Source organism: Vicia villosa, linkage group LG1, assembly GCF_029867415.1.
Source record: "Vicia villosa cultivar HV-30 ecotype Madison, WI linkage group LG1, Vvil1.0, whole genome shotgun sequence".
NCBI lineage: Eukaryota > Viridiplantae > Streptophyta > Magnoliopsida > Fabales > Fabaceae > Vicia > Vicia villosa.
Window position 1 is genome coordinate 229696110 of NC_081180.1, and position 11336 is coordinate 229707445.

Below are 11336 nucleotides of genomic sequence, written 5' to 3' on the forward strand. Positions count from 1 at the left end.
AATAACTCAAAAAGTCGAAAACTTACCGATTAAATTAAGTTTTGAAATTGTTGGAATGTGTTGACAGTTGATGTTGACGTTATCGGCCAAACTCGAGAGAAAGAAAACAAGTTTTGTGGAAGTTTGATTTTTGAGGTTTGGAGAGTTTGAGTGTTTGGGAATGACAAAAGTGAAGAATGAAGGAGGAGAAGAGTCTGACGCGAATATAACATCAGATGCTTCCGTAGATGCAGCTTCAGAAGCTTCCGTATGTACATTCATCTACGGAATAAAACAACGTTAAACAAAATAAAATGATGCTTTCAGAGGCATATCTACAGAAACAGGAAACATTTTAGAAAACTCACATGATGCAAGAGAGAACGAAGGGGTAGGGTAAGATATTCTCAAAAATTATATTGAGAAATAAAATCCAACAATTTATAAAAAAAAAAGGGTTAAATAAGTTTTTGGTCCCTGTAAATATCTCAAATTTCGTTTTTAGTCCCTATAAAAAAATGTCGACATTTAGTCCCTATAAAATTACTTTTTCATTCACTTTTGGTCCCTGTAGAGGGACTAAAAGTGAATGAAAAAGTAATTTTATAGGGACTAAATGTCGACATTTTTTTTATAGGGACTAAAAACGAAATTTGAGATATTTATAGGGACCAAAAACTTATTTAACCCAAAAAAAAATAGAATTAAAAATGAATAAATAAAACTTTAGAATTCAACGCATAAAATGTTTATTCTACGACACTGTTGCATAGCTCCTCCAAAAATCAAATTGAATCCCAACATGGGTCACTCAGAAACCTTCAATTCCGCTCGGAATTTCGCAGTCATGGTCAGAATTCGCGGTCCTGTAAGTCTCTCTCTTTCTCTGGACTATCTCAATTACGCATAATCAATTAATCATGATCACTCACCTTGCAGTTTCATCTTTCAGGACCCAAAAGGAATGAAGATGAGAAACCACGCTTTTCATCACTACCGGTTCCTAAACCTATTCATTATCTACTGATTTTCCTTTTTTTGATTCAAAGTTTCGTTTTTTATGAATTTATGGTTATTGGGTTTTGTTTTGTTCTTCTGGGTATGTGTAGTTCTGGTGAGACTACTCTTTCTGCTTCTGGGGTGCTTGTACCTGATAACTTTTGTGATGCTGAAGTAGCTAGGGGTTTGTTTGGTGGTGAGTTTGTGGATAGGGTGTTGGTTGTGACGGTTGCTTCGGTTGTTGAGCCTTTTCTGTCTCCTCAACATAGAGAGAATGTTCCTCAGGTTTGTACTTGGTGCTCATAGTTCATGGATTCGGTTATAGATTAAATGTTTAAATGATGTTTTGATGCACAAGTTTGATACCAAATTGGACAGTAATTTGAATAGTTAAGTCTGCTCGAATATACAGTTACTTAGGTTAAGTAGATGACTAATGAATAGAACAAGGTGTCACAATTCATTAACTACAATTTAAAAGTTATCAGCCACAATTATCAATTGTTCAAATATACATGATTCACCACTTCAAAATCGTGGTTAATTGTGTTTTGTGGATGATAAATGAGTTGTGATACCTTGTTATATCTATTAACCATGTGTTTGAATTGAGTTAACCATCACAAATTCAAGTTGGGTGGTTGAAATGGAGTTAACCAGCACAAATTGAGTTAACCATGTGTTTTATGTGACACCAAATACAACTCAAACTAAAGGGAAGGTTTTATAGGACAATTGTAAGATACGTTGTAGGAGAAATAATGTTGGGTGGTAAAGAACCAACATGAAAATAAAATAAGTGTAGTTGAGATGAAAATGTTGCGTTAGATGTGTGATAAGACTAGACGAGATAAGATTAGAAATGAAAATATTAGAGTATTAGGGTAGCACCTACATTACTAAAGATGGAAGAAAATTGGCTTAGGTGATTTGGGCATGTAGAGAGAAAACATGTGGAATTTGTAGTTAGGAGAGTAGATAAGACGAAGTGTAAACAGACAACTAGAGGTAGAGGAAGACTTAGAGAACTATAAGATAAACTATGAAGAAAAATCTCGAGATTAACGATTTGAATAGACACATGATTTTTGATAGAACACTATGTCGTAGTTTGATCCATGTAGCCGACCCCACTTAACGGGATAATGTTTGGTTGTTGTTGTTCTTGAATTGAGTTAACCATCTTAGTTATTGTCAAATTTGTTGTCTCAAGTGTCAAAATAACATAGCTCGATAAAATGTGCTAACTTTGTTTACTTCCACGTTTATTATATTTAATATGTGTTTTGAATTTCTATTTTATGCTTTTCAGGGTAGGCCTGATTTGATTTCTGGTGTTCGGATTGATATTATGACAGAGAAAACCAATGAAGAATCTGATCAAGGAACTCCTAGTTGGCTTGAGGGGCAGCTTTTGTCATTAGTAGGCATTTTGAATTTCTTTATGGCTTTCCTTACTACGCGTTCTTCTTGAAGATTTTTGATAATGTGGTGCTCCCGATGGTTTATAGTTTTAACTGACTGATTAAGTTTTAAAATATGTTCATTGTTCATCCCTGTGAATTGCATGTGTTTAGTTATCGAGACTCGTTAACATAAAGGACCAACTGAGTCTGTTGTCATATCATAGTTTTTCGATTTGTATACGGATAGTATTCATGGTTACTATTTACTTTCCATTAGGTCATATAATTTGGGACAAGAATTTAGTTTTGCATTTGTAGGGGCAGGAAACTAGTACTAAAAGTTGCGCACGGCTTATATAATTACATGAGGTTAAATTAGATTGTTATCCTCAATTTGTAATAATTTGTTTCCGTATACAGGTCGATATTCCTGCTTCAGCACTTTGTGTCCAGTCACTTGTTGAAGCATCTCGAGGCTTGTGGGAGCATGAATGGGAGGTTGGTTGGTCTTTGGCATCTCACAATAACGAATCTCAATCCTCTAAAGATAATTTTCAAACTCAGGTTATCCCTTTTTTTCTTCACAAGTGTTTTATTTTGCTATGAATTAGATTACTTTTTTGATTGCTATGAATCAAGAAAGGGTTAGAAAGTTATGCCTTGAAAAGTATGTTTAATAGCAATAATGTTTTTTCCTTGGATATTGCGTTAACATTTTAATTTGTGCGCATTATTTTACACATGCATCCAATCACATCTCACCATGTAGATAATTATGGAAATATTTTAGAAACTGGCGTAACAATGTGACATCACAATGTGATTTGATTGGATGCATGTCTACAAATGGTTTACACTGACGGTGCATCGAAATTGGTTTTTAATCTTCTGGTCCTTTTCTTATAAAGTATAAAAGTTTCTTTATTATTCTTCTATTTGATATTTGGAAATGTCATCTCCATAATCCAATGCATAAAAACAAACTCATTTTTTAGGATGAGGAATGATAAATCATCTTTGAAATGTCAGGGGAGGCTATCAGATGGAGGATCGGGAAGTGCAAGTGTTATGTCCAAATCACTGACTAGAATGGCCATTCTTAGTGTTTCTTTATCTCTCAAGGTGTTTTTTTCGCAAACGGTTATAACATAATGATTATACCTTGCTTATGTAATTATTTTTCTATTTGGTGTTCTTTCTTTTTTAGTCTTATCCAGACTCATGAGAATAACATGTTGATGCATGTAACATAGGGCTTGCTGAACTATAATAAACCTTCCATGAATAAAAGGGGTGATTTTCTTCTGGCAATTGGGTCTCCCTTTGGAGTCCTCTCATCTACACACTTCTATAACAGGTATTATCTTCTCGTTTGGCTAAAAATAAATAAATAGAATAACCTAATCTGGTATAGTTACTTACAAAAATATTTAGGCGAGTTGTTGGCTATGAAGCACAACACCTCTAGATTAGGCGTGTCGTGGGGTCCGACACTTTTAAGATACCTGTATGACATGTGGTGGAAAACTCAAACAAGTGTCTCAAACAAATAGTTTTTTCCTCTTTGTTTCGACACTCTTTGAATCGGTGTTTGACTCAAAAATTCAGACAAGTGTTTAAATTTTTTTTTTTTTCTTTTCTTTGACACATCTTATACATATTTTGGATACATCTCAAACACATTTAAAAGGGTTAAAAATGTGTCGAAGTAATGTTGATCAATGACAGATTAAAGACGTTAAATTTGATTAGAATATTTTTAATTCTCTTAATGCCAGTGTTCTATGTTTTGGATATTATCGGTGTCGGAGTATCCGTGTCGTGTCCTGGTATCTGGTATCTGTGTCGTAGTCAGTGCTCTATAGGTTGTTGGGGTCACTTGTGTGCTCAGCTGAGTTGTACAGGCTTCTATTTTGTCTATATAACGCCGTGGTGAAGAGGTGGGTTTCACTGCTTGACATTTTTTGTATAATTCAGTCCTCTGATATGGTTGCTTGCTTGAATCAGTTTATCAGTTGGATGCATTGCAAATTGTTATCCTCCTAATTCCTCTGATGGATCGTTGTTGATGGCTGACATACGCTGTCTTCCTGGTATGAGCAGTTTCTCTGTTGCATAATTTATGTCATTTATGAAATTGGATGTGGCTCTATTTTGACACTCTACCTGTCAGGAATGGAAGGCAGTCCAGTTTTCAGCGAGCATGCGTGTCTTACTGGTGTCCTGATCAGACCATTGAGGCAGAAGACAAGTGGAGCGGAAGTTCAGGTAGTTTCTTCCCTTGAACGTGTTTTCCTCTTAGGATCTAATTGGATTGACTTATTTGAGTTTATCTACTGACGTAAGTATTTATAAAACTGTTTGAGAGACCACATCGAAACAACTTATGACATGTTTTTCAGAATATTTCCATAAACTCTTCAATTTATTTTATGAAAATAGCTTATATCTTATATGAAAACAGTTTGACTTTATTATATTTTTTTGTAAAAGAAAATAAACACTTAATTAAGCTGTTTATTCAAATAGAGCCTATGTCTACATTATTTAAACCTTTTCAGATTTAACTCATCATGCAATATTGTAGTCTTTGGTAACAGCTGGTGATTCCATGGGAAGCCATTGCGAAAGTTTCTAGAGGCTTGCTGCGGACATGTCCTCAAAACACAATAGAAGGATTATATTATCAAGAGGGAAACTCTTATACTCAAGGAAAGAGACCTTTTATTGACTCCGAGAAATCAGAAACTCATGTCCCCTCTAGTAATAAACACGAGCATTTAAATTTTGGTAGCTCTTCGCCATTACCAATCGAGAAAGCAATGGCTTCTGTATGTCTTATTACTATTGGTGATGGAGTATGGGCATCTGGCGTTTTGTTAAACAGTCAAGGTCTCGTACTTACAAATGCCCATCTGTTAGAACCTTGGAGATTTGGGAAAACTCATGTAAGCGACAGAGAATATGGAACCAAGCCAAAAAAATTTCGTTCCATGTTGGAGGGAGCTACTTCTCTTGGCAATAAAGTTGAAAGCATGCAAGTTAGTCAAACATTACCTTCAAAGATGACAAATCTTAATCCGTTTGCTGCTGATGAGCAGAGGAGATATAAATCGAACCCAACTTATGACCACCATAGAAATATACGTGTGCGCCTTGATCACATCAAGCCTTGGGTTTGGTGTGATGCTAAAGTAGTGTATATCTGTAAAGGACCGTGGGATGTTGCCTTACTGCAGCTTGAACCAGTTCTGGCTAATCTTTTGCCTATTGTAACAAATTTTTCTAGGCCATCGACAGGATCAAAGACATACGTTATTGGCCACGGATTATTCGGCCCGAAGTGTGGTAAGTCCTTGCTAATCTAGTTAATTCCTTTTTTCGTGGTTCGATGCCCTGTCATGAATGCAAGTGATATTTGTTCAAAAAGATATATTCCATGTTACTCTCGACTTTTGTGCTATGCCATTTTTTTGGATAAGATTGTGGTTATGCCATTTGTTAATATATATGCTATTATATACGATAATTTATTTAACATCCGATGTCATCTATTTTCATTAGGATTCTTCCCATCTGTTAGCTCTGGTGTGATAGCGAAAGTAGTTGAAGCAAAGACTCCTCAATCTTATCATTCCGTTCAACCCGAGCATATGCATTCCCGTGGCCATTTCCCAGTAATGCTTGAAACTACCGCTGCTATTCATCCAGGTGCTAGTGGTGGTGCTGTTATCAATTCAGACGGTCACATGATCGGTCTGGTTACAAGGTAATGCCACTAACCTCTTTTTTTGGATGTAATTCTTTATCATTGACTTAAATTTACCGTCTCTGCTGCACTAGTCGCACTTTTTTGTCCATATTTACTCGTAGGTCAGTGATTGTTCCTGAATATTTGTGTATTAGGCTTACATATAATGCTTTTGATACAGCAATGCAAGGCATGGCGGTGGATCGATAATACCTCATCTTAATTTTAGCATTCCATCTGCAGCTTTGGCACCCATCTTCAAGTTTGCAAAAGGTGTAATTTCAAAAATTCATTTTTTGTTTTTGTTTACTTGGTCTCCACATTGTAGATTGACATGTTATGATATGGCTCTCCTCTCCCACTGCAGACATGCATGATTCATCACTTTTGCAGATTCTAGACGAACCAAACGAGTACATTTCATCTATTTGGGCGTTGACGCGACCATCTTCTCCCAAGCTCAACCCTGCACCTGATCAACGGCAGTCTCTTTTAGACGACAAAAGCAAAGAAGAGAAGGGTTCTCAGTTTGCTAAGTTTATTGCTGAAAGAAAGGATATTTTCAATGGCCCTTCTCATGTTGGAAAGAGTGGAGTGCTTTCTAAGGATGTTATTCCTAGTAAGTTATGATGTCTGTTGAAAATCATTCAAGTTTACTTGAGCTGGATGAGAAAGCATTGCCTGAATATAATGTCTAATGCATTTCCTTGTGATCTATACTTTTTGGATTGGGAGATTATGTACTGGATTATTGTTAGTGATAAGAAAATCCAGGAAATAAATTTTTGTGAATCTTTAAATGATTCATATTGTACCTTGCTAAAACCAAGCATGGTTACTTCTAAAATGGTGAAGTACCAGGATCGGGTATGCACCCGTATTGAGTACACGTACCGTATTCGTGACCCTTTATTTTTTCTCATTATTCGATTTCAAGGAAAATTTATAGTTTTCTCATTAATCAATTTCAAGTAAAATTTATAGTTTTCTCAAATTTCAATATAATATATTTATGTATTTTTTTATCTTAATATTATTTTTGAATTTTTAAAACTTTTATAGTGATATTGTGTTGTTAACCTAACAATCTAGTTATCTAATTGTACATTTTATAGAAAACTTTTATTTTTTATTAATGTACCTGTACCTAGGGGTGAGAATAGGTTGAGTCGAGCTAGGCTTTGCGAAGTCTAAGCTTGACCTATTAAAAATTGCAAAGCCTAAGTCTGGTCTATAGTCTATCATAGGCTTATTTTTAAGCCTACTGTGTCTGACTTTTTCGAAGGTTTGCTTACCTTGTTAACCTACCTAAAAGTCTATTTAATTTGAACATATGTAAATTAGCAATTCAATTAATGTTTATATAGATAAAAAACTAAAAGATCAATGATAAAATTTGTTTACATTTAATTATCTCAGTTTATTAAAAGTAACATATGTTTTGTGAGACTATTTGCTTAGGAAAGCTTACAAATGCAGCAACTTATGATATTGTTCATAAGGAGTTTTCATCATATTTTCACAATTCTTCAAGAAAATTAAATTTTAGTTTTGTAAATTAATTCAAAGTATAAAATATAATATAATAATAAAAAATACCTTCATGTTTATTTAAATAGACTAACCTGATAGGCTTAAAAGACATTTTTTATGGCCTGAGGCCTAGCTTTTTTTTAGTAAAATAATGAGTGTTGTCTTTGATGAAGAAAATGTTTTTCACAATGATGAAGTTTTTGTACCTATCTTTGTTCCAGAAACAGAGCCTGAAATAAACAATGATGTTATTCCTAACATCCATCAAGAACAAGACAATTCCGAGTTTCTTCCTCAAGTACCACCTATAGTTTAAACTCAAAAACCTCAAGAGCCACCATTAAGGAGATCCACTAGAGAGAGGAAGAGTGCAATTCTAGATGATTATGTTATATTTCTTCAGGAACATGAGGATGACATTGGTTCGACCGGGGAAGATACTATCAACTTTAGTCAAGCTATGCGGATTCCAAACTCTCTTAAGTGGGTTGATGTCATAAAGGATGATATGAAGTCGATGGCTAACAATGATGTTTGGGATCTCAAAAAATTACCTGAAGGAAATAAGCCCATTGGTTGTAAATGGGAATTTAAAACCAAAAGAGATTCAAAGGATGACATTGAGAGATATAAAGGTTGTCTTGTCGCCAAAGGCTTTACTCAAAAGGAAGACATTGATTATAAAGAAACTTACTCTCGAGGTATTAATTGTCATAGAGGAGTTTAGTCTCAAACAGTGCCTCGCTATGGATCTTGAAAAAAAAAAAGAGATGCATAAGGTTCTATATGCTTTAGCTGCGAGGAGTCTTATGTATACTCAAGTTTACACACGTCCCGAGTTAGAATTCATTGTAAAATTTCTTGGCAGATATCTAAGCAACCCTGGGATACAACACTAGATAGCAGTAAATCGTGTAATGTGCTACTTGAAGAGAACTAGAGACTTCGTGCTCACCTATCAAATGTCAAATAACTTGGAGATCATTGGATATTCTAACTTCGATTTTGGAGGATGCCTGGATAGTAGACGTTCAACATATGGTTATATCTTTCTCTTGGCTGGAGGAGCCATTTCCAGGAAGTCTTCAAAACGAACTTTAGTAGTTCCCTCCACCATGGCAGCAGAGTTTGTGGCTTGCTTTGAGGCAAGAAATTATGCAATTTGGTTGCAGAATTTTGTCATAGACCTACACATGTAGGATCAAGCGCTTACCACTGCGCTAAAAGCAATTGCTGTTAGTGAGGGCGCAACTTTATTTCCTTATAGTATGGGCCCTCAGGGGTTGCACCTAAACCGAGGTTTGTAAGCTCTCTCTAGGCGCCATGGGTTGGGATGTTAAGCCCATTCGAATCCCTAAGGGTGACGCTGGATTTATTTATCCAACAATCTCCCCCTAGTGTCAGTCGGGGGATTCGAACCCATGACCATGCTCTGATACCACTTGTAGGATCAAGCGCTTACCACTGCGCTAAAAGCAACTGCTGTTAGTGAGGGCACAACTTTATTTCCTTATAGTATGAGCCCTCAAGGGCTGCACCTAAAGCGAGGTTTGTAAGCTCTCTCTAGGGGCCATGGGTTGGGATGTTAAGCCCATTCGAATCCCTGAGGGTGAAGCTGGATTTATTTATCCAACACATTATTGGGAGCATCTAAAGGCCCTTGAAGATTTATTGTGATAATAGTGTAGTTGTGCTATAGTCCAACAATCATATGAGTTATTCAAAATTAAAATTTATTGATATCAAGTATCTTTTATGAAAGAAAGAGTTCATGAGAAACAAATTTTAATAGAACATATAGGGACAAACTTAATGCTAGCTGACCCACTAACCAAAGACTTGACACCTAAGAATTTTTATGGGCATGTTGGTCACATGGGTCTTGGTTTTGAGATTGCCTTAGATTTGTGGGAGTCTTTTCCTCATTTTTCTACATTTTATACTTTAGTTTTGTTTTGGTACAAACTTTATGTTATGTTTAATTTTATACAGAAATAAAATTTGTGAGTTACTATTGTTATAAAGTTATCAAGTTTTGTTATGTGCAAATATTGTAATTTTGAATTCCACCTAAAGAACTTTAGTTTGATCTCACTAAAGACTTTAGTAGAACCAGTTGGAAATATGCATAATTTAGAGATCACATTGCATGAAATTTCCATGCCACTCATCCATATCAATCTATGTCATCAAGTACATTGATATTGTAGTCCTCAGGGTTTTGTCATGTTACACGTTAGGGACGACAACCGCGATGGTCCCATTATTGATGTATGAGGCGGAGCAGATTGTAAAGTTGAAACCTAAAGATAAATAGCATTTGGATGCGCGCCTAAAGAAGTTTGATATAATTATTAAGATATATTGGCCAGGAGAGACATTGTTGAAATATTTTAATAATTTAGTGTTATATTAGTATTCCAATAATTATGTGGCCAAATATATTTATTTAATTATTAATAGCTATTTTCTCAAATTAAGTGTCTTAATCAATTAAGTGATCAAATAAAGTTAAAAGACTAATTAAGTTTTATTTAAAAATGGATTAATTAATTAATGGATATTGGTGCAAATATGAGTGGATGTTATGATGACTCAATTCAGAATAATGAGAACTCTAATTGAAAATCACTCTATAAATAGGCTATGGTTCCCAATATACCGTACACGAGCAGTTTATCTCTTCTCCCCATATGAAGAGTATGGTTGAGAAAAAACCATACAAGCCATCAAATATTCTTTGTTAATCTCTTAACCTCTAAGATTACCGCCGTCAACAGAAACTTTTTCAATAAATCCAGATATATTTAAAATAAATTTGTAAATCCTTTAATTATGAGCATGTATATTCAATTGACCATTATATGATTTAATTCTAACAAGAATTACCAAATTATATGCAATAAAAACAGGTCTTTCTCAAACTCGAAGTAACAAGACTTCCTCAAAGCAAATAAAAATAAATTTCCATTAGAAAGTTATGAAGGTTTCTTGAAGCTACCTCACTAGAATTTGAACATGTTGTACTTATGCGTAAGCACTTAAAGGGAGATATAAGTTGAAAAGAAAGTTATGTCAAGCAATTTAAACCGAAAATTGCGGGAAAAAAGTCTTAAGGTGGTTATGAGTGGTTAAAGAGCTTGTGGTACTCATTCAAAAAAGGAGTTAGTATTCACTTTACTATAACTAGGAAAAATCATTTTCATGTTGAAGGAGTTTTGTTTTCCACTCAATATTCAAAATTGATTACACATTAATAGGGGTGTTCAAAACCGAATCGACCCAATAGAAAATCATAAAATTGAACCGAATCAAATTGAAACCGCAAAAAACCGCATTTTGTTTGAATGTGTTTGAGCCATTTTCTAACAAAACTGCGTGGTTCGGTTCAGTTTGCAGTTTGTATTTCGAAACTGAACCAAATCAAATCAAACCGCATTATGTTACAAAATCTTACTAATCAATATATATTTATTTAATTCTTTAGAGAAATCAACGAGTATTGTTGTGTATATATTTTATCATATTCTTTGTAAGACATTTATTTTAATTCATATCAACAAAAAACCAAAATTATAACAACAATTATTCATTTATAAATACTTGACAATATATATTTTATTGTATTCTTTGTATGATATTTATTTAAGAATGCAACTTTATGTATA

At 34.5% G+C, this 11336-nt stretch overlaps 1 protein-coding gene across 1 annotated transcript; it reads left to right on the forward strand.

Annotated features, from left to right (window-relative positions):
* The first annotated feature begins 719 nt into the window (after positions 1–719).
* Positions 720–6927, forward strand: LOC131644950 (glyoxysomal processing protease, glyoxysomal). The gene is made up of 13 exons (XM_058915579.1): positions 720–847; positions 932–978; positions 1089–1263; positions 2291–2401; positions 2805–2948; positions 3414–3506; positions 3638–3741; positions 4392–4477; positions 4558–4652; positions 4985–5732; positions 5949–6153; positions 6317–6408; positions 6503–6927. Exons 1-13 carry the CDS (start codon positions 725–727, stop codon positions 6763–6765), a joined length of 2286 nt encoding a protein of 761 aa, XP_058771562.1. The 5' UTR covers positions 720–724; the 3' UTR covers positions 6766–6927.
* Positions 6928–11336: the final 4409 nt, after the last annotated feature.

Coding starts and splice junctions, on each gene's coding strand:
- LOC131644950 (XM_058915579.1), top strand. CDS start 725: ATGTTTATTCTACGACACTGTTGCATAGCTCCTCCAAAAATCAAATTG. Junction 979..1,088: donor CACGCTTTTCATCACTACCG/GTTCCTAAACCT, acceptor GGGTATGTGTAG/TTCTGGTGAGACTACTCTTT. Junction 3,507..3,637: donor GTGTTTCTTTATCTCTCAAG/GTGTTTTTTTCG, acceptor CATGTAACATAG/GGCTTGCTGAACTATAATAA.